We start from the raw sequence: 24,552 nt of genomic DNA on the forward strand, positions 1-24,552 counted from the left end.
TTATTTTTCATTTGAGCATAATCTAGCAGTTGATGTTATTGTTGCAAACTGTGCGCACAGTAAAAAAACAATAATTTGTTTAAAATATTTTGTTTTTCTGATGACTTGCAGTTAATGTAAGATTTCTATTTGTGTGGCTATAGTGTAAATGATGATGACGACGACGATGATGATGATGATGGTGATGATGATGGTGATAATGATGATGGTTTAGATGATGATGATGATGATGATGATGTTGTTTTTGTTGTTGTTGTTGTTGTTGTTGTTGATGATGATGATGATGATGATGATGATGATGATGATGATGGATAATACAACTGATGTCAGATGATTATTAGAGTCGTGATGGTGACGATGATGGCAGTGATGAGGGATTTAATTTAGTATGACATTCTCAACCCCCCCTCCCGCACCCACCAGTCAATGTTGTTTTGATACTGAGACAGGAACGGACAATTGGTCTAGTATTGGCTCCAACATTGCTTTTGGGAGGGGGGGGGTTGTAAGCAATATGAAACATTAATGTTTGCCACTCATGTTACTTGTAATGTTTAAACAAGGAGCACGTTTCTATGGTATCACTCACAGCATGGAAATAGTAGACATGCTCACATTTTCGACTTTTACAATGTTTATTGAAGAGATAAGATATGCATAATCTTAGTTTGCGAGAAGATAAGAGGTCAAACGTTTCCATGTTAAAATAGAATTACATGCTAGGCATGTTTGTTCCTCTTTGTCGTTTGTGTATTAATTATCATCATCATCATCATCATCATCATCATCATCATCGTCATCATCATCATCATCATCATCATCATCATCATCGTCATCATTATCATCATCATCGTCGTCGTCGTCATCATCATCATCATATCATCATCATCATCACCATCATCATTACCTGACTACTAGCCACAACTGAAACCCATACCAAGGAAAATAAAATATCAATTTTGCTGGAAACCCTCAGAGAAAATTAATATACAAATATTTAAAATCGTGTTTTATTACAACGTATCTAATAGTAATAGGAATTTACACACAACCATGACAACTGCTAAATTAAGCTGAAATGAAGAAAACATAGACTATAAAAAAGTCTAAAATGAAAATAAATGTTGTTCTTTGATGATATTTATCTAAAGAGTTCCTATCCTTTTCCATGGCATGAGGATTTGGTCACGTTTGCTGGTCTTGGTGTATTACGCTCATGGGTCACGTGCTTATTTATAAATATATTGGAAGGTAGCTAACATAAAATAAACTTTTAGGCTGTTTTGTTCGACAATACCCGGTTCTGACGTCGTTACAAAGACTTCAACAAAACAATTAGAATAGTCTAATTCTACAGCTAATTATCATACATGTATATCCCTTTGCATGCCAACCATTCTTTGCATTAATGGTCCACGACGAATTGGTGGTCTTATTCGTGCCCTGCTAAGCATATCAGGATAAGTTCCTGTCCTTGGGTTCCTTAATCTATTGTATCTATTTGAAGGCATTAAAGGATATCTTATGCTATCTCCTTTTGGTTGTTGTTTCTCATTGAAACCATACATGTGTTTCATTTTGCTCCGAATCAATCCTGTAAAGCCTACATCTCCTCTCAAAACATTAACACAAAACGAAGTCGCTGTTGGTTTTAACACAAATTTAACCACTCGTTTATCCTGAACATTTCTTCTTTTATGATCAATGCAAGCTTCGCTAGTTCTGTTAAGCAAGTCGTGAAAATATTCTAGGTCACGTTCAAAATCTGGACCATATTCTTCAATTTTCCTCCACAATGTTTTATTGAAGTGATCATACAAGAGCACATCGGCATGATTCCATTTCCGAATTTTAGCGGCTAGTTTGACTGAGACGGGATAACGGTGGGACGACCGACGAATGCCTTTAGATATGTACACAATATCGGTGAAATTCCAGCATAATTGTTTCCTTAACAAAACAAGAGATTCGTCTAAGAATTCAGTTATTAGAACAAAGTCCAGTTTTTGCCAAGATCTTGAATTTTTGTTTTAACCATACCTTCGGAATCCTGATACTCATGATCTAATCCAAGGTCGAATATTTGACCGTTTTTATTTTGAGACCACTGATGTACGTTCCGATGAAGGTAGATCCTAGGATACTTAAAGAATTGTTCTAAAGGATTGTGCACATGTATTATATGAAGAGACTTAGCCATTTCGAAGTAGCCAAATTGGGATTCAAATTGCGATACTGGTTCACGAAGTATTGTTACAAAAGTAGCACCTGGGACCACTGCCTCCATTTCTTGATGATTAAATCTCGCATGATTAGTTAACATATCACGGTTTACCTTACCAAAACCGTTCATTGACGCGACAAAATCACGATTAAATGGCCTCAAACTAGGAAAAGTATGACTATTTTTTGGTAAGGCAAAAGCTAATTCTCTTTGGTAACCAAATCGCTCAAAAATAGTTGCAACTGTAGTACTGGCAGTTTTATGTGTCTTTATGAAAACAATCTTTTTGACGAACGAATCACAAACAAAAGTTCTTACGGGCAAATCATCGACGTATGTTGAGACGTTTCCAAAGAAAACCTGCAGGCCTCCTTCAAGGAGGTTATCATCCTCGTAGAGATCATTTTCATCGATGAGGGCGTCCTCATCGTTAGTAGGATATTCCGTATCTTCAGGGTCTCCACTTTGGTTAATATGATTTTGTTGAAAAGCTTCCCATGTCTTTTGAGTGAGTGTTGGTTGTGTTAGCTGAATCATTGAGTGGTTTGAGTGGGAATGTATCGCTCGGAGCGATACGTTATTTGAGACGCCGTCACTCACAGAGGAAGTAAGATGCCCAGTTATGTACCTGTAGTAAAGAAGAAATAAAATAAGAAAACAAATTCGTTAATGACAACAATGGGCGCATTTAAAACGTTATACATAAAACGGATGTTTCGTTTGCTATGTAGAACGTGTCATCTTATTTTTTTCAAAGAAACTTATAAACGTGACCTGGAGATTGTATTGGAGGAGCCGACCACAAGCTTTTAATAATTTTGTTTTTAATTTCACCTAAGAAGCTTGGTGAAAAATCAACGGGCCATGATGTAATGACAGTGAATACGGATTTTAAATGGTTAATTTCTGGTGCAATATGGTACATAATAGTAACATGTACATCTAATTGAAAGATTCCTAAATTAATGTGTTTCATGAATCTGTGTGCTCACTTGTAAATGAATCGCGGTTATTTGGTCGTAACATGAAATCCACAAAATAAATTTTATCATGTATGCCGACGAAATATAAATTATACTTCGCGTATTTGTGATGCGGAATATCACTTTCAAATATTATTCTTTAAAATTTGCGGAGAGTGAGAAAATGTAAGAATTAATGGTTTTCTGTGAGGCCGGCGTACTAGCAATATGATGATATCACTGAGATATTTTGGGAAATTTGAACCATGCTAAAAGAACAGGTACAACACTGATAAAGATCCACTAGTATTCAATGTGGCAGACGTACTTCTTTCTTCATTTAATCCCGAGAGTTGCAATATTTCTTTCCCGTTATATAGTCACAGATGAGATATACAAAGAGCGTGATTAACTAAAGGCAGGAAAATACAATACCAAACTGGTATAAAGGAGACTAGGTAAATAAATATTGACAGTGCCAACTGATTGCTTATCCGGACTGCTTATTCACGGTGACCCGAACTACAGGGTGTCCCAAAAAAAAGAGGCCCCTCATTGCGCCCTCATTTTCTCCTATTTTAGAAAAGTTGATCAAGTATATGTTGGTATGTAAAGAAGCCTTTACCCGGTAGCTTTAATAAACCGAAACAATTATTTCAATCGGCTCATAACTTTTGAAGATATGCCCTTTTAAAGAAATGTATCCGTTTTTCACTCTGTCCACGGAAGAGGTTTGGCTACTTCAAAGATTAAAAAGTGCATATACCATGCATGAGTATAAAACATTCCTCGATGATAACGTTATAAAATAACAACTTTATTTTAGGGAATGGGATTTACCGGTGGGCTTATGGGTTATGGATTTTGTGTCATTAATTTGGGTGAAATTGATGTGGGATGGGACTTCTTTTGCTATACTTGCAATGTGTTTTTCTCGGTTATTTTAAATGCATTTTTGTTTTATTCTTACTTTATTGTTTCTTGCTTTCTTTTTATTGACAACATAAGTCATTTCTCTTTTGGAATAAAACGTAGCCCTGAAAAGGGTTGTTTAGTTTATCTTTGGTTCTTTTGACGTGAGTTTACTGTGCTGCTTTGCCCTCTACCTGGTTGCCTCCTTGACGAATACAGGTTTCAGCCCTAGTCCTCATTGCATCAATTGCGATGCGTATCAACCTTGTGCGCCGGATACTTGCGAATATAGCAGTAATATGTTTGCAAAGATCTTGGATTTTGCCACAAATGAAGAAATCAAGTGGTGTGAGGTCTGGTGATCTTGCAGGCCACTCCACAGCATGACCCATCCCAACCACCCTGTTAATTGCTATCCGTGGACAGAGTGAAAAACGAGTACTTGTCTTTAAAAGGGCATATCTTCAAAAGTTGTGAGCCGATTGAAATAATTGTTTTGGTTTATTAAAGCTAATAATTAAAGGTTTCTTTACATACCAAAATATATTTGATCAACTTTTCACAAATAGGCGAAAAAGAGGGCCTCTTTTTTTGGGGACACCCTGTATATCAGTACTCAATTTTCAGTGAACACCGTGAAATCGTCGCAGAAATTGAACTAAATGGAAAATCAAGTTAGAGAAGGGAAGCGTTGAGATACGTTTATGAAAATGGAGCAAATGGAGTGGACGTCTTTATTTGGTGACAATATAGTTTTGCACGGTTAATTGCATCTTCGCTAGTTCTATATCTTTGAATTAAAGTATGCAGTCATTGTCGTTTTTATGACTTCTACCTTTGAAGACAAAGCAATAACTGAATTTAAAGTATGCAGTCACTGTCGTTTTTATATAATTTGGTATAATGGAGGTATTCAATATTTATTTATTTTAAAATAACAACCACAAGCCTTTTCAAATTTAATAAATTTAAATTTTATAAAATTGTACCCTAGAATTTACCATAGTTACGTGATAAATCAATATAAGACATAAAGTGGAAGGATATTTGCTACTTGTAAGGTTCCACCATTATGAGACTATAGAACCCGATATTCGGACTAGCGAGCCTTTTTCAGAATTCGGACTAGCGAAATTACGTGTTCGGACTAGCAAACCTTCAGACTAAGTAGCCTTCGGACTAGGAAACCTTCGGGCTAGAGAGTTGTCACCATAACATTCTGTGTAAGGTTACGTAATTCTTCTTTTCATGTATGCTGCCAGTTTAAGGCGCTCCCCGCACATAATGCATAATGCCGGAACCAAGCAAGTAGCTGATAGTATTAAAGGGTTCTCTCTCGGTGCAACCTGGTGCATGATAATGAACATGTAAGTCTAATTCAAAGATGTACAAATCCCATGTAACTCAACATGCTAAAACTCTCTTCTTGGATATTCCGACAACACATCTGTGCTTCATGAACCTATTTGTTCACTTGTTTATGTGCGACAAACACCACCTAAAGTCACGCATATTTTGGTTGTAACACGAGATCTATAGATATACTGTGGATTCAATGTGCTATAGAATATATCCACAAAATACCTGTTATCGTGTATGTAGGCCGAGGCATATATTATTCATTGAATGTTTGAACTTGCAGAGAATAAGAAAAGGCGCGAATTAATGTTTTTCCGCGAGGTACTGGTGGTATCAATATCAGAAATGTTTGGAAATTTGAGCCGTGCTAAAGAACAGGTACAACATTGATAAAGTGCCACAATTATTCAATGCGACAAGCGTACTTTCTTTCTCATAAGAATTACAGTTTCATTCCATATTGTAGTCGCAGATGAAAGAACTAAGACCTAATACAACTCCAAAGGATGATAAAGATGAATAATAGGAAGATAAATATTGACAGTACCAAAAGATTGCCTATTCACGGTAACCCGAACTATATCAGGATTCAATTTTCAGTGAACATGGTGAAATTGAAATTGTCTTTATTTGGTGACAATATAGTTTATGCACGGTTAATTGCATCGTCTCTAGTATTACATTATGAATTTTACGCCTTTGACGGCAAAGCAATAACTGGAAATAAAATATATTATAATTTGAACCGAGAAGAAAGTGATGAACCAGCTTTCCATGCATGATATTGAAAGGGTTCGTTTATTTAATAGTTCTGCTTAAAGATACAATTAGACCCTGATGTATGTTTAATTCTAATTGAGGCATGATTGTTAGATTGTCTATGTAAAATGAGCTGATCCGACTTTCACAAAGCTTTCAAAATTTGTGTATTTCTGAAAAACCCAGCTATTCTTGAGCTGACGTAAGTTGTATGGCCTATAGGGTGATCTAGTGGGCACTTTCCCGTGAAAGTTCAATGGACACCCTATGTTATCTCTGCATTGGCTATTTTCATCTGATCTTCAAATTGCAGAAAGTGTTTGAAGTGCTAAGAATATTTCAGTCGAGAAAATGAGTCAATGGGGAAACATTCACAGGAGTTTGAGCTACAATTAATTGTCTTTGAATTTCAACATTAACATTTTTAAGTGTCGAAGAAGATCCTTAAACATTTCCAAACCTGACGGACCACTTCGAGTTACCATTTTCAAACAGCCGTATACTGACCTACATCTTTGTATACCTACTTTCATACAGCGGTATATGCATGTAGGACACAAATTATTGGTCACTTAAGGTTGGTTAAGTTTGGGCTAAATTTAGCGAAGAAGGCAACTGATCGTCTGCAGAAAAGGTTTTTCAGATCTGCCTTCAATACTTCAACATGTTCGATAGAACTCTTATGGTACACAATCTATTTTCGCCGGATGTTTTTATATACAGTATATATAACCATTGTCACATAAAAAGTTGTCCTAAATATATATATATATACGTCGTAAAGTTTGCTGAGGTGTAATAATACACAGAGTAGCTATTGGTTTGCTTTTCAAGTACATTAGTCTTGCACTAACAAGTCGAAGTGGAAGTAAGTGCATTGGACGTTTAAGTATCATACAGAGTAACACGATACAGACATCGTGATAAAGAATACAAACAAGACGACACCCTCTGCTTCACAACGTTAGTGTAACACCAACATTAACCATGAGTTCGATTCCCCGGGGCCTTATCTCAATTGCGTACAGTATATCGAATATCGTCTTGTAATTAACGATTATTATGAGTAGTATGTTGATAGGTGCAGGATGAAACTTACTTATTAAAAGTATAATTTGATTGGAAGTGCTGACATGCTTTCGGAAGAGCTGCTCTTGTAGAGTATATTTGGTTGCTATTTTCATGGTTAACACACAATTAAAGTCACGTAACATGATTTTTTTTCTGGACGTATCGTACTTTTTTGGAAGCCTTCATCATTAAAGAAGTACATCTAAAAGTTGTAGGTAACCTTGGGATTATCGTCATTCTTCTCATGTGCAGCAAGTACTTTTTATTATTTTCTAGTGCACAACATTGACAACAAAGATTAAGCATGTAAGAATCAGAAAATTCCAAACAGATACATACAAATTTAATCTGCCCAAATTGTCTTTACATTCTTAGTTAATGTTCAGCATGAGTAAGTCGTGATAAATTAATTGTGACTATAACAGTGAATATTGGTCATGGTCATATTGACGTCTGTCTATTGCATCAGATGAATTAATGAAAATCAAGGATTGGAAAATGTTTTTAATGCGTATGATTCCACTTAAAATGTCGTTCATAAGATTACACTTCACTTGTGACCTTGACCAGATTAATGTGAAGACGTTCCTTGATCATTGTAATTAGAGAATGGTTTTCACTGTCTGGATTCAATTGTGATCCCATAATTATTCGTGATTTATGACGATCATAAAATCACGATGGTTACCCTATAGCTGCATTCTTGACTATAATTTGCGTGTGTGGGGGTGGGGGTGCGTGGGGGTGTTTATTGATAAAAAGCTATTTCCGTTGCCAGGCAATTGTATTGGCGTTACAATACTGATCATCGAAATGTACTGTAGTGTGGGTGTGTAATGTGCATGGGGATTAGGTTTTTGTCAAAATACGGTATACCTGAAACCATAATCGACAACAAACGTCTATACGTGTAACCATAGTCGACAACAATCTATTTATATGAATATAAAAATATGGACAAGGATAAACCACAACAGATATATACTGGGATATTGACTTGGAAAAAAAGTCTGAAATTAATTGGCAACATCTGTAGATTAAATTCAGACTTCCGCTCTCCCCATGGTTCATTGGGTAAATGAATCATTAAAGTATCCCGTCCTTCGGAGGGGACGTTAAGCCGTCGGTCCCATGTGCAGAGAGCCATTACTGTACATGTATCTCGCAGCCATTTTCGAAAAGAGTAGGGTGTTAACCCCTGACTGTTCCCAACCCGTCCCGGTATTCAAATGCACCCCAATGGAAATAAGCTTCAATAGAGGCTTTCTTGGGTTATCCAGGGTTATCAAAAACCCGAACAAATCAAATCAAATTAAATCAAATACTTATCATAATCATTTCATCCAATGGACGATTCTTAGCATATCAGTCCATAATTTCCTGCATATCATAAATCGCTCGTGTTTCCCCTAAGCTTGTGCCATAATGATAGAGATGAAATGTGTAATTTTAATAGCGAGATGCATCGAATACACCCTCATATCACACCATTACACTCTGGCATTTTGTTAACAACTACTACTGAGAGAGGCATGTTTATCATGGGCATCATACATTATTTCCTTTTATTTTTGATAACTATAACATCCTCTAGAGAAAACGCGGGAATTATTAAACAGAAAATTGCTTGTGCTTTACAACTTAGGGACACACCATTAGATACCAAGGGGGGAGCTGGGTAGTTTTTTGAAGAAAAAAAAATTTGTCGCGCCATCTGAGCAAAAAAAAAAATTTGCTCCACCTCGGACCAGAAAAAAAAAGATTTGATGTCAAGGGTGAAAAAAAATTTGTCACAGTTAGTGAAGAAAAATTACCCTCATATAGCTTTTATATTGCAAAATTTTTCTCTTAATTTGCTCCTATTTTTCATCAAGAATATTTATTCTAGCTTCGAACTGGTACGTTTTTTGTGCGCATTTGTATGTGAAAAGTTATTTGTGAGCCGGGTCTGTGAGTGAAAACACTTGATTCACTCTACTTCACAGATTTTCACCAAATTCCACCCCAATGTCAAAATTATTATAGAAATCTGTGCCACATGCCGGGGCCACATGGACTGATTAAGAGCAATCCCGGGGGGACAAATATACAATCATCCCCAATGTTGACGACTGTATGTGGGTTTCTGACGAAATTAACCTGAAAAACCCTAATTTTTGCGCGCTTCGCGCGCTTTAATTCCACTATTGTACCGTATTTCACCAGTTTAATTTCAATATGCCAAAATTGTTTGTACCAAACAAGGTTCATTATAATAATGATGTTCTTTGTGGCACTCGAAATTTAGGTGCTACAAAATGTAAAAATGATTAAAAATATGGACAAAATTTTACAACTCGACAAACAAATTGTTGAAAATTATAGGACTTTACGATTGCAAAAAAAATTTGTCTCTCCGAGGTGTTGAAAAAAAATTTTGCTTCATCCAGGGGCTAAAAAAAAAATTTGCTTCACCGAGCTACTAAAAAAAAATTGTCACGACCCCAACTACCCAGCCCCCCCCCCCCCTTGATATCTAATGGTGCGTCCCTTAGGTGTTGAAGGCAGACATCATACAAAAGATGCAATATTCAAGGATTTATGATATAGGTTTACTTAGAAACGAGCATGACATTTGAATTTTGTATATAATTTAGGATAATTGCCGATAGTAAGAAAATGACTTTATTATGTTCGGCACACATATCTACTTATTCAAATGTATGTGGGTGTTCGTACATAGCCCATAGTAGTATTGAATAACTACCAACATTATTAGCTACTATTACTTTTGAGATAAGTGGTTCTCTACGTTCTTTATTCATACTTTTAGGTAGTTCGGATATATTTCTTATTAATCTTGTTTCTTCATGGTAGCGTGATATGTATCATAACCTAAAGTCATTAAGTGTATTAACCTCGTGCATTATAAAGAAGGGGCAATGACCGAAGTAACATTGAATTTGTGTAACCGTATATTAATGTCTTCAATATGATATCATACCTTGAATACCTAAAGGGGTTAGTTTTCGAACAAAATGTGTCAATCGATTTACATTTAATATTGAAGTGGATATATAGACGCAGTTCTTACATTGTCAGAAAAACATTATGGTATAATATTTTTAATTCAATATTTTACATCAAACTTGACATGAGTTACCCTAGTATGATTTGTGATTAGAATTATCATTTATCTACATGATCTACTTGCTAAATTAGATCAGATTTGAGGTATTATTCGCTGGGATATTCATCAGTACATCGATCGATGAGGCGAGTTGCTTTTGAAAATATTTAGGATGATAATAAATTGGATTATTTATTGTAGGAGTACTATGTGTGGGGGTGTATGGGGTGTGTGGGGGTGTGGTTGGGTGGGGTGTTGTAGGAAGAGGGGTATACACGCAAATAATTTGTGTTTCTCCACACATATGCACAGAGCAAAATTCATCATAAAATATTTTACCGCTACCAGCAACGCCATGTATTATGATAAGCTTCATTGTTTATTTTGTGCACATTAGAAGAGCATCGTATTTGGGGTGGGTGGGGTGAGATATGCGTGTATCGGCCGGGTGTGTATGCAGGTGTGTTATAATACGTTTGTGTCTTTTATAATTTCGTCAAATGAAATCGATAAAAAGGTGCGTTTCCGATACCAGTAAGTATAGATAATGTTCAGAGGATAATGTTGGTGGATACATATTTTGTATCTAGGTTGCATAATGTAAGAGATTGACAATGTTGTCCCTTTCGAATGAAGTAAATATTACTCATGTATGATTTCTATAGTCATGATAGTACAGTATAGTCCTATTCTGGACGCATTATCAAGCCGAATAGTCTGGCGATGAACTAGTACGTGACGCTACGGTAGACTCTCCCGTGACGTCACTTTGTCACGGGTCAGTAGCTTAAAGTGCGATATCATTCCGGCCTGATGGTGCGTCTCGGATTAGACGTGATACTGCTGCCATCATATATTAAGTCCAGTGGGACAGTTTTAATATGTATGTTAATTTATAATCTACCTAAAAGATTTAGAATATTCACAAATAAATTATACCGTCCCTTTTCATGAGGAATATTTCTTTTGATCCGTTGACATTTATTACCCAATATGATGAATACTTATATTCGGCTCGTCAAAAAGACACAAATGGATGACATTTATTAATATTTATAATGTACCGGCATAAATGATAACAAAACGCTTCTTTGAGCATCATACTTTTACAATAATATATTTTATATAAAAATTTAAGTTCGTAAACGTAAACCCGTACAAAATTCCGTAGATATTAATCCTAATAATTAAAATTATTGATACGAAATAAATGGTACTAAATAAGATACCTTTTAAGCAGTAAAAGGCAATAAGTATCGCGTGTGTTGCATTAAGCAAATTATGTTCTGCCATGATTTTAATATGATCGGCAACTAATTTGTTAAATTGAAATAGATTTTGGAGTCATATATTAGATCGAAGTGGCCGACATAGCAGGCATGTTTGCAGCCACAACATTTACAATTATGTGCGTTATCATGATGCTATGAGTGGTTGTTATTATGTCATTACTTCAAGTCAAGTAAGCCCAATCAATGTGCTTAATTGACGGCATACCTACCAGGTGGTTTGTACTTATATTCTGTTATTACAATGCTAATCTGATTAGCTGATAGCTATGTGCGCTCATTACTCAGTTTCATTCATGATATCCTATAAATGTTGTTTGATTTAGAAGTAAATAAAACAATATTTTAAAACGTAAGCACCACTTGTGCGAACACACATAAACATTTGCACTAGTGTATACATTAGCTAAGTACTTGGAAGATATTAATGCTTTGTTGAAGCAAATTGATTTGTAAATAAAACCTCTCATTAGAATATTTTACTATTTTTCATCTCTTTTCGCTACGGGAAGCGCATAGCCTTTTAAACAAAAAGTACACCATTTGCGTCCCGATTTGCGTGCGTTGGGATATCTCAACATATACCTCTCAGTTAGAAAAGCACTTATTGAAAGTACACACGACATGAGACTAAAATAACTCATGGCCTCCGGATAGCCATTGAACGCTTTTACCACCAAGCTGTATTAGGCATGGACAAAATAATGGCTTTTTAAGCTGTGGTTGTTGTAAGGTGCTAGGAAGACGGAAAACATTCGAGAGAATATAAAGCACACAGGTGGTAAACAGAGCGAGGTGCTATCTATTAGATGAAACCATTAACGACACTGTGCAATCCAGTGGCTGTCCTACATTTAAGTATAATGGATTGGAAATGGTTTCGGCCATAGATATCTGGCACCTGCATGTAAGATTATACAGTACAAGATAAGTGATTCGTATCTAACATACGATAAATTAACAGGTTTGTGTGACGTAAATCGAATTCTCTAGATATCAAGGGGTCTGGTGTAGGGTTATCAGTGACCTGCTGAGTCCAGGGGTCCAAATTGGCAAATTAAGGGGTCCAGGCATCTAACTGTACACAAACGTACGAAATTAAGGGGTCAAAATCACGGGGACCTGCCAAATCGAGGTGTCCTTGACCCCAATATCCCTTAAAACGCTACCCCTGGTCTGGTGTTTATTCATCACGTCCCTTCATTTCTATGTTGTAGACGACCTTATGCCTCTGTGGCTTTCATTTTGTGATACTCAGAAATCATTGATACAACTGTACAACTGTTAGAATGGTATAATATATTAGAAGTGACAATATGCGTGTTTTGTGGCTACTTTGAAACGATCAATTTACTTTTAAGGCATTTAATGAAAATAAAAAAAAATATAATATCGTCTAGAATAGAAAACCTTTTTAAGTATTACGTTTCGAATACCATACAACTTCTTGTGCAGTCTATATAAACTTAGCTCAAAAAGAAACTTATAATGTTTTACAACTTGTGAATCACAAGGTCATATCTTAAAATCTTAAAAACTGACACAACAGCAAAATGCACTGTCATGGGACAACTTCCTGGAAGTTCCTCCACTTTCACAGCCCAACATTTGGCACCCAGCACAAAAAAATCTGTGAGAATGCACACAAGATCCTTGCACAGATGATAAAACGGTGCTGCTTTCTGCTTTTCATACACTTTTTCATGAAACAGGGCTGGGCTGTGAATGTGGTCCAGGAAGCTGTTCCATGTCAGTGCATTTTGCTGTTGTGTCAGTTGGATAACTGCTTGGTTACTGACATGTGTTAAGAGTAGAGTATTGAAGTAAACCTGTGTGTAATTTTGGTTCAATTTGATGGACAGGATTTCAAGATATGACCTTGTGAAAAATTATAAGTTTCTTTTTGAGCTCAGTTTAGTAAGAGCTTTGCCCATTAACATGGTTCTTGGAATGACTTTTGTTTTTGAACAAGCCTTGCCATTAGCTTTTCCTTTGTGGCAACCTTAAAGTTTCTGCGCATTTCCATCAGGCCTTGTAGCGTTAAACCTTTGGTTAAACTAAAATAAGAATCGGAGCACTAGTGTCACAATGACTAACCGCCTGATTGCTCCTGGACTTATTGTGTCAATGTCCCTAATTTTTCAATGTATTAGAAAGTACGATATTTTCAACAGAAATTATATCAACAGTTAGGCGATCATGCAGACAGGGGAACGACAGACGAACATTGAAAGAGAAAGACGTGTAAATAAATATTTTTTAAAGCCAAAACAGAAACAAAATGCAATGACCGTGCTGAAGGAATAACATATAAAAACAGAGTAATGCAGATAAACAGAAATATCAAGAGCTATTTTAAAAGGAGGGCATGTCTGAGAGGATAAAGAAATAGAGACGAAGTGAAATGGAACTGTGATTAATTGAATACGAAAAGCTTTGTTTTGACCGCCTTCCAGCTTGTCAGTGTTGCAATTAGAAACAGTTGTCAGCGCGGGAAAAAAGGCACACTAATGCCCAGAAGACATAGAACAATGGTAAAGACATAAGAATGGTTAAGTGTTAGGTGTTCTAGAAATGCATTAGATGCATTAAAGTATTGAGTCCCGCCGAGATAACATGGATTTGAGTGCAAGAAATAATGCGCCATCCCTTAGTATATTCTTTGGGTTCGACATTCTACCACAAATTTCAAATTGTTTACATATATTCTGCGTGAAATACCCACTTCCAGCAATGGATCACTAAAGCTATGGAATGATCATGATGCGCCAAAGATACTATGAAATTAATTTTCATTGAAGTTAAGATAATATTTATCTGGTGCCAATTTTCACGGATAATATTTAGCATTCCAAAGCATGTAGGCTACTCCAATCAAGCTCTGACTGAATGAATAGCTTGACTCGACCATGTCCAATGTCGATGGTCTAGGTTATCGACAGGTGTATGAGTGGCGTAAATGGTAAATACTTGCAGTATACTTTTTCTTTTACAAAAACAATAATCTACTTTCTATTGCCTATTGTCGTTGGTGTTTTGTTTTAAATTTTTATTACAATAATTAATTTTCTTTGTGCCCTGTTGAGAACTATAAGAAGATTACCTACATCAATAGCAGTGGCGTAGCCATTGGGTGAGGGCGGTGCCCCCCAAACTAATATACCTGTTTACGTTGCTCCATAAGAAAAAGAATAGGACACATTGTTAGCTTTACCGACGTCGATACTGTAAATGACACCTGAACTATTTTTATATACAATATAAAATTAAAATGGACTTCAACACCCGACAGTTTTTGACAGGGTTTTGACACGTCGCAGGGAAAACTGATGGATCGTTGCGTTGGACAAGGTATACAAAATAAACGAAAACATTAAAAACACATTCCTTCACCAGAGATCATTTAGCCACACATTTATTCTTGTTTCAGCTAAACTGAAACAGCTACAGGTATTATCATGCGAGTGTATGCTAGTGTGTTATGTCCCTTTAGCAGAAGATTGATTAATACAACCTTATGTTACTGGCATGTGTAATGGCAAACAGGTTTAGATTACTTCACACAAAGTCTTGATTTCCAATTAACGATTTGACACCATTGAGAAACGCTCTGTTTTATGAAGATCAAGTTTTCAAGGAGAACGTTACATAATAATACGGTATGCAAACTGTATTATTACATTGGAAATGACTGGAGATTTAATCTGATAAATAATCGCGTTTTTATTTTGTTTAATATATCACATGAGCTCCTTAAATTTCTCAAAATGTTGCTGTATCGGAAACTGCGTAACTTGCTTCAGTCACATTGAACTACCGTATTATAGAACGTGGCAGATTGTGATGTTTCAGAAATAAGTAAGATGAGGCAAACATTTTATAGACACCTCACACTCATTTCTCCTCTTTTTTGCTCCCATATGAACATTCCACTGTAAACAGAAATACAGCAAATAGCATTTCATTTTGTACTATGGACAATTTTCCGTTACCTGCCAAATGCTATTATGTCATCTGAAAACACATATTTGCAAAATTACAAATTTGTATATTTCTTTTCATACCATGTTACCTTGGGTAGATAAGATATTTAAACTGCTATTTTGACCTGATATTGTTCTTGCTCCATCCTTGATATAATTAGACAGGGTTATTTTTCTGATGTGTTTGCACTTCAGTATGTGTGTGCATGTTAGTTCGCGTATGATGGGGGTGATTGTGTGGGGGTGTGTGTACTAGGGGGTTGTATGTGCGTTTATGTCTTAGATGTGAGTCTGTATATTCCGTATGTTTACTTGGATGTTGAACGTAAATCCATCAAAGGCCAAAGTCAATTATAACCTGGCTTCTACCATAGCCAGGACCTTCATGTAATATAACCCTTGCATTCTAATTTTGCATAAAACAATTAAACCAGACATCTGTAACAAAATTTCTATGTACGTGACATTTCAGAAGTATATATTGTAATCCTAATGTTCCATAAGGTATACGCTAGGTGGTATGTCATAAACCAGGTATTGCACCAGCTTTAAATGTCAATATAGAATTTAATGGCATACACTCGCATCTGTTTTATCAATTTTGGTCTTAAATTATTGAAAATACAACCTTATGATGGTACACAAAGTCATCTGTTGTGTGATAGGTTTCACTATGGCTAGCTGTTTTCAGTTAATAATTCAAAAGATATAAATTGCTTGTGATGTTGCTGAGATAGAGTTACGCAGTAAATTAGAAGTGAATAGGATGAAGGATACGCTGGTAAGACTGAGATTATATTGACGCAAATGGGTTTATAGTTAACAACCAAAAATGAACGCAGCAAAGACAAATGCTCAGAAAAGTTGCCAGAAAACGTTTAAAGATCGGATTATATTACGAAACTATAAAACGTAATATATCATATTTTAAGCAAACGTTTACGCAAAACATTGTAATGTTTACATCATTTGAAAAGAGCTAAAAGATTTCGCAGAAATGGAGACCCGGTTCATCAATAATGCACAATACTAGCCATATAGTATGTGTAGGTACACCCCTGAACGGGCAGTGACTAAACTGACCAAGGAATAGCGAATCTCAGGACTAGTGGACTTTAGGACTAATGGATTTAGACCAACTGAACCAGCCTGCTACATTATTATGTAGCCAGTCTCACATAACCCCAAATAGCTGTGTCCCATCCAGCCAGCCATCCGTCATTCTTTAAAGGTATTCCCAGTTGCTTACCAAATCAATAACCATTTCGTGTTTACCAGGCCAAAATGATTTTTAAAAATCTCCAGTGACTCACACCAATTTCAACAATTCAATAATTACTTTCATTCTATTCTGTTGCTGAGAAGCATCATTTTATTGGGAATCAGATGGTTATATTTTAATGCTTGTTACCTCTTCTTGACATGGAGAAAAGCTATTTGATGTAATACATTAGTTTTAGAATGGGATTTAGATTACACGTACATTGTATTTGATAAATTAGGTTGTACCAAACAAAGGCACAACACGGAATTTGATTTAAGTAATTTCTCCTTTGTCACTTTTGTTAGAAGTTGTGCATATCAAAAAATTATTCTTCAAGAGATATTTATTTGTAATTATAGCTATGTATGTACATACTATATGTTTTATATTACAATATTTAATCAAAAAACAAATCTCAGAAATACGTACAGCAATATCTATGAATCTTATTAATTCACTAAATGACTTTTGTGTGCATGTACGAAGAAAACATTCCTTTACAAATCTAAATAAATTTTATCGCGCATGTTTTCCATACACATTCATGTGACGCACATATGCATTTCTATTCATGAATCCAAAAATCCTTTCAGCTTATTTCACATCACATAGAAATCCTGTGAAGCTGTCATATTAACCCGTTTCTGTATAATTACTGAATGTTAAGGTACAAAGACGTTTCGCTAAAATCACACTGTAAGTGTTTAACAAACAAAAAAACAAGCTTTGCTCAGCTTAATGTTTGTATATTACACATACTCGTAGCTTGCCACTGGCATGTGTGTTAACAAACTAGAGAAATCCTATTCCTTATATACTTTGAAGATGCTACAGAATCAAGCTCTTCACTCCGAGATTTAAACTCCTCTTTCTGGAGTGCCTTCGGGGATCAGATTCTTAAATTTGAGTCCTATCTTATTCTGTGAATATTTGTACAATCCAATTGCTGTATTTGTTTTCATATGGAAGAAGATTGGGACTTGTCGTGGATGGGAACATCCGCCGTATCATATCTTGTAGTTGCAACGCCCCATAGCAGGCTAGAAACCCGCAAGGCAGTTTTGCCGGAACCTGCCACTTCACGCATAAGATAAATCTCGTCTAGTCCCTGACAGCGACATGTTGCAACACCCACTGTAAAACATTCTCTCGCCAGTCATTAAAATTGTACTCACTTTTCTTATATGGAATGGTATTTGTATAATCCCATTGACACCTTATTAAAGTTATGGTATTGTAACTATAGCGTCGTGTATTGTTTTTTATTTACTTTACTCTTGACCAGAGGCGAGTGAAATGAACAGCATAAGAGACAGTGTAAGAGAAAACGGCTTCTATAATGGCATACTTTCACGTTCTTTGGCTATATACGCTATAGCTAAATTATTTATACACTTTTGAATGCATACAAACAACGAAACGCTCGTATCTATACAGCATAACCGTAAGAATAAGATATCTTAATTGATAACTCCCAGTACATCGCCTTTGATTAATTCAAATAATCAAGTGTTTTGTAAGAGCAGCGATTTACTTGAAAGTGCATGATCGTACCTAAGGAGGCCACTTTAAATATTTGGATTGGGATGGATAACACTAGAAAGTATTTTGATATTGTCGGCAACGATCAAAATTTCTACAGTTTCTAAATTGTATTGTTTGTTTGTTTGTTTTATTTCTTCTTTTGCCTGGGTTACTCATTCAGTGGATGTTTTAAGGTATCCTCTGTTCTTCCATGAGGCCCAGGGGTCACATTAAAATATACAGCAAAATACACATTAAAATATACATCAACATACATAAAAATAATTTAACAAAAAATTTAAATACATAGGATCCATAAATATATATAGGCATACACAATCCTGAACTTAAAATGGGCAAACTAACCCATATTTACAATTTTAAAATAAATAACCAACACAGCTCATCAAAGCACTTTTATCAAAATTATAAAATTCAAAATTCAGAAATTGCAAGCAAAAACCCAAACAAAACTTGGGGAATTTTTCAACAAAAGAAAAGATTTCAGAATTTCCAAAATACTGCATAAAAGGCATGTTTTTGAAACAAATAATCAAACAGTTTAAAGATTTGAGACAGCATAGTATTTATATAACAAGAAAATTCATTTTCAAATTCATACATAGCACTTTTATCAAAATTACAAAATTCAAAATTCAGAAATTGCAAGCAAAAACCCAAACAAAATTTTTCAACAAAAGAAAAGATTTCAGACTTCCAAAACACTGCCTAAAAAGGCATGTTTTTGAAACAAAATAATCAAACAGTTAAAAGATTTGAGACAGCATAGTATTTATATAACAAAAAATTCATCATTTAGTATTTGAAATAAATAAACACATTTCACAAGTTATAAAACAATTAAAGATTTTGAACATACTAAAACTTGATATTGTAAGAAATTTCATCATCATTTCAATTATTAAATATACACATTTCAAAACTAAAATTTTGATTTCAACATTGGCCAAATACAAGCTTAAGGCCATGTTCACAAAATTTTTACAGTGGATGAAAACAGTTTATAAAAAGATTTGCTAGTTGTTATATTTTGCACTATTTAATATTGCTAATATTAAATATTGCTAATATTACACACTTAAAAACCTGTTTTTGAAAATGGAAGTGCTGGTTGGTATTGGATATTTCAGATCAGATTGCAGACTATTCCATGCTTTGCCCCCCCCCCCCCCCTGAACAGGAAAGAACGTCTTCCAGCTTCAGTTCTGGGTTTAAAATTGAGAGCTATGTTACCGTGTGAGCTACCTCTTGTATTATGGCCATGATTGTTTCTAATAAGAGTAAATACATCATTTAGGCCTTCAGGAACAAGCCCGGCTAGGCATTTAAAGACAGTGATACACAAGTTATCATGTCTACGATCACTTAGGAGCTTCCAGCCAAGCCTGTCCCTAATAAATGAAGAAGGTGTGCGAACAGGGAACCTGAGAATAGCTCTCCCAGTCCGATTCTGAAGACGTTCTATCCTGTTCTGGAGAGTATAATTGCAGTTACCCCATACAATGTCACAATAACTGAGTCTTGGAAGCACAAGAGCTTTGTAAATTGTATTTAAATTGTCAGCTGAAAGCCACTCTCTAATTCTATACAGGAGACCAATATATTTTGATACATTACAACAAATTTGATTTATGTGAGGCTCCCAACACATTTTTTGATCCAGAGTGAGGCCTAAGTATTTACATTTACTTACAATTTCCAAAACATCACTATTCAAATATAAACTTAGATCATCGGCTTTACTTATATTATGACTTGAGCATAATATGTTGTCTAAACTCGTATAATAATAGAAATCGTATTCTTCCTGACATCATCATGGTTCAATGTTTTCTGTTGGAAAGATAAACACTGATGCTATCGAATGGATTAAAATATGGCTTTAAATTATTGACCGTTCTCGCCGTCATTCCTGTTTTCATCAATCATTAATGTTTCCTCAGACCAATGGACGTCATATGGGTATAATATTACAGCAAGCTAAAATGGAAGTAGGCTAATATGCATTGTGGTCAGACACTTCTTATTCATATGCAGTAAGGTCTTACTTCAGGCTTGACATGAACAACCTGGCGTTTTACGTTTAACGTAATATTTGTTAACCAGAGTTGCTGTAACGACATTATTTCCATTTGAATTGAAAAATTGCAAATGAAACGCCATTTTTATGCTTTAAACTTTTATTTGTCATTACTAGTGGGTTAACAATAATACCGCGTATTGGTTTCACTATTTGTCTGGCAAACTTATTATAAGATGGTCTAGCTAAGATAGCATTTTACTGGAGGCAATGTCCTAACATACAATTCGCAATCAGGAAATACTCAGGCAGAAGGTGGGCAAGTTGCGAGAAATGTTTTCCTATAATCAAAGCTTCTCCACAAGTCATCATCATGAATGCTGTTGATGGCGGTCACAGACTTCTGTTACGTTGAATTCCGGATTCTAGTAAACTTTCCATGCAGACTATTTTCTATCTAGAACGTGACAACATGTGGAGCATATATAGACCTTTAAGCATTACCCGATTTTTAAATTACTTTACAAATTAGTGCGCATAACATAACACTTGAAAAATGAGCTAAAGGCATGTCAGCATCTTACTGATTACGATTACTGAGAAAGGGAAAAGGAAGATGGCGGGGTATTCTATTTGAGATTGGGATACATACTATTCATGATTAGTACTTTGAAAGAGACTGATGAAGGTTTTTCCGTTTTTGTAACAGGAAAGCAATCTGGAATGGCCAGAAGATACGATGATAGTAGCCATTGCAACATTGAAGGGGCAAGTAATGATCCAGTCAGTTAGTTTCAGTAGAACATTCATACTTCCTGAGCAGGTGACTCTCCATTTAAGGGAAAGCAGCAATTTGTTTCTATTATATTGAATCTGCTTCCTTACATCACTTATTTATCATATATATAACCGGAATATGATTTAATATACTATTATTCAGATATTTATTTGAGAAAGAGATTGTTCTGTTGGTAGATGAACCTGGTAAGCATAACCTTTTTATTGTGCGTTTTGTCTAGCTTGCGATGATAATTAAGTTTGAAATTGAAATTAAACTATGAAGTACAAAAGAGGAAGATAAACGTACCTTAAAGCTAAGCAATTGTAAGAACAATAAAAGAAGTAATTGGCTAATTGATTTCTTACAATTATGAAATATTAATGCTGCTAACCATTCTTAAAACTTAATTGTTTTGTAAGTTAATGACATTAGGGTGACAATACTATGACGCGGAACATCCTAAATTGAAAAAAATCCAAACACGTGATCCTGGCAGTTATTGCTAATATAATTATATTATATTTTATTGAAATAGTTTTAATGCCATTAGCTTTTACTGTCAGATATGTCCCCTTTTAGTTTTGATCCGAACAACTTAGGAAAAGCAAAGAAAATTGGAATTTATTACAAGCGCCGTTGTCACCAATGCGTATCACTCGTATTATGAACATTTCGTACGCGTTCGACTAATAACGTAATAATTAAACGACGGTTCCTGTGTTTTATTCAAAATCTCGGATTTTGATCAAACTACAGCATCTAATGTCTTCATTTTAGGGTATGTTAGTATAATAAAGCACATCACATTCGTGCTTCTCAACAATATGGATTTAAATTATATAAATTTTCTTCAAGGAATTTCTTCAGCGATGTTATTGTCAATTTTATTTCTAATTTGTGCTGTGTAAAAATAACAAATAATTAATAGAAGTAACAGCATAATTGTAACGTTAAAGGGCACTAACATAATTACAAGGTTACGTCAAAATCCTTCGTTGCTTTTGTGGCTTTTGCATTAACGTCTTTATACGAATACCCAATAATCTTACCGCAGTATTATCACTGCCAACATCAAATCCTTGGCATCGCATCAAAGATAACAATATATTCTTCTCGATTCTTTATCTTTTTCAAACTAATGGATGGATGATGGACATATAAATTGCGAGACATAGTCTACCCAGCAAACACAAAACGTTTTCGACATCATTCGCAAAAGGTTATAAAAGGTTGTCAGAAAACGTTTAAATGTCGGGTTATATAAAGGGTATATTAAGAGTATAAAACGGTTTCATAACCTTAAAAAACATTTTTTGATAATCTACTGCTCAGCAAACAAAAATGTTTTACAGAAAACCTTTACATGTCGGGTTATATAAAGGGTATAAAAACGTTTTAATAACATTCCAAAAACATTCTTGAAAACTTGATACAAAACATTCTAAACAGAATGTTATTTTTGGGTTGAAAAATATTTTGCGAAAAATGTTTGCCCAAAATATTTGCAATAACGTTTTAAAAACGTTTTCATGACCTTTATATAACCTGACATTCAAATGTTATTAAAAGGTTTAGAAAAAAACATTTTAAGAACATTTCTGTGTTTACTGGGTTCAAATATTTTAACATAATGTTATTTAAGTATTGACAAAATATTTGGCAAAAATGTTTGCAAAAATAGTTTACAATAACATTTTTTGAAAACATTTAAAAATATTGTTGTAGTGTGTTTTCATACAAAACGTTTTAAAACGTTATCATGACCTTTATATAACCCGACATTTTAATGTTATTAAAACGTTTTTACCTAAGCCAAAATATAACTTATTTAAAACGTTTTTAAAACGTTTTTGTGTTTGCTGGGTATGCCGTGTTTACACAAGCTGGTTTGTTAAATGACACCTGGTTCTATCCTCCAATGTCCGTCTTGGTAATCCAAACATTGAGCATTGAATATAAGGGCACGCGTGTGACTATCATCTATTGTGATAGTGAATTCAATCGAATGCATATTTTGGGGTGGTATGTAGTGTACATTAAAAAGTGCAGGGCGCTATGTGGTGATATCCCAGTAAGCATTTTGTCTTGCTACATTAGTGGAATGCAATATTGCATGCAGTGCTTTGAGTGAACAATATTATTGTACCGTATATATCTCTTAGGACATGGGATTAATTCTCTTCCAAACAAGTACCACTGATGACACATAATATAAGATATATATTTAATTTCAGACGCGGGCTCTTTGGCATAACACTGACAAGACAAAAATATGTATCAGATTTGTCATCAACCAAATAGTTAAGTTCGAGCTTTACAATCAACAGTTTTTGTCCATTATCGCAAAAAGATCTATTTATATCAGGCACATTTGTCAATGAGCAGCATAATAAGCCTGAGACATTGCGATGGTAACACAAATCCCAATCTCTCAAAACCATAGTTTGTGTTCAAGACATTATGATAATTAACGTAATGTGATCTGTATTCGTTATTTCATAAACTATTTTTGCAGGTTTCTGGGTCGGCCAGAAGTTTAGTAAGGAGCTGTAGGTGTTAACAGTTAATGTTCATTTTAATTACTTTTGGTGACTTCGAAGTAGTGCGCATTCACAAGCTTCTGATAAATTTTTCTCGCTCAAACTTTCATGAAATGTGGTCAGATTAATTTGTTAATTTATTCAATTTGGGTTCATCGTCTATTCTGCCAAAAGGACATTCACGACTATTTTTATGCGGTTCTCGTCTACATTTAACTCAAAAGAAAACAGAATAAGCAGCAGGTTAAAGATGACTGGCTAATATATTTGACCAATGAAACTATATCACGGTTGTTTGATGTGATCATTTATTACATTTTGTAAACATTATTATAATGTTCAATTCAAGACCTGGACAGTACCATTAACTATCACAATAATATATACATATATTTCCAGCTCTTTTTTAACATAAATTTTCCTTTCTTTTCCAAATTATTCCTCTTTTTCTACTATTTTGTGGTATTTTTTTTTCTATAATCTGTATATTTATGTGCAGCTTGAGGGCGCTATTAACATATATTTTTAATTTAATTTAGTCAAATAATATCAGGTATTCCTAACATTTCATGATAAAATGTTTTTTGAAAATTTCGTTGCTATTTGTTACTCTTTTTCTGATGTTTTAATGCCATTATACTGGTGTATACCCCTTGTAAAGGTGAAATAAATAGCGCCATCAGTGTTCACCTTTTCTTAAAAATGACGCAGTTTTACATCCTATCAAACAACCG

At 34.8% G+C, this 24,552-nt stretch overlaps 1 protein-coding gene across 1 annotated transcript in view; it reads right to left on the reverse strand.

Annotated features, from left to right (window-relative positions):
- Positions 1–1,135: 1,135 nt before the first annotated feature.
- Positions 1,136–24,552, reverse strand: part of LOC140147577 (galactosylceramide sulfotransferase-like) — a 127,544-nt gene continuing 104,127 nt past the window's right edge. Inside the window, exon 2 of the mRNA XM_072169356.1 lies at positions 1,136–2,852. Coding sequence (XP_072025457.1) covers positions 1,988–2,852 — 865 coding nt within the window. The 3' untranslated portion in view covers positions 1,136–1,987. The remainder of the gene's footprint in view (positions 2,853–24,552) is intronic.

This window comes from Amphiura filiformis, chromosome 3 (assembly GCF_039555335.1).
Source record: "Amphiura filiformis chromosome 3, Afil_fr2py, whole genome shotgun sequence".
Taxonomy (NCBI): Eukaryota; Metazoa; Echinodermata; class Ophiuroidea; order Amphilepidida; family Amphiuridae; genus Amphiura; species Amphiura filiformis.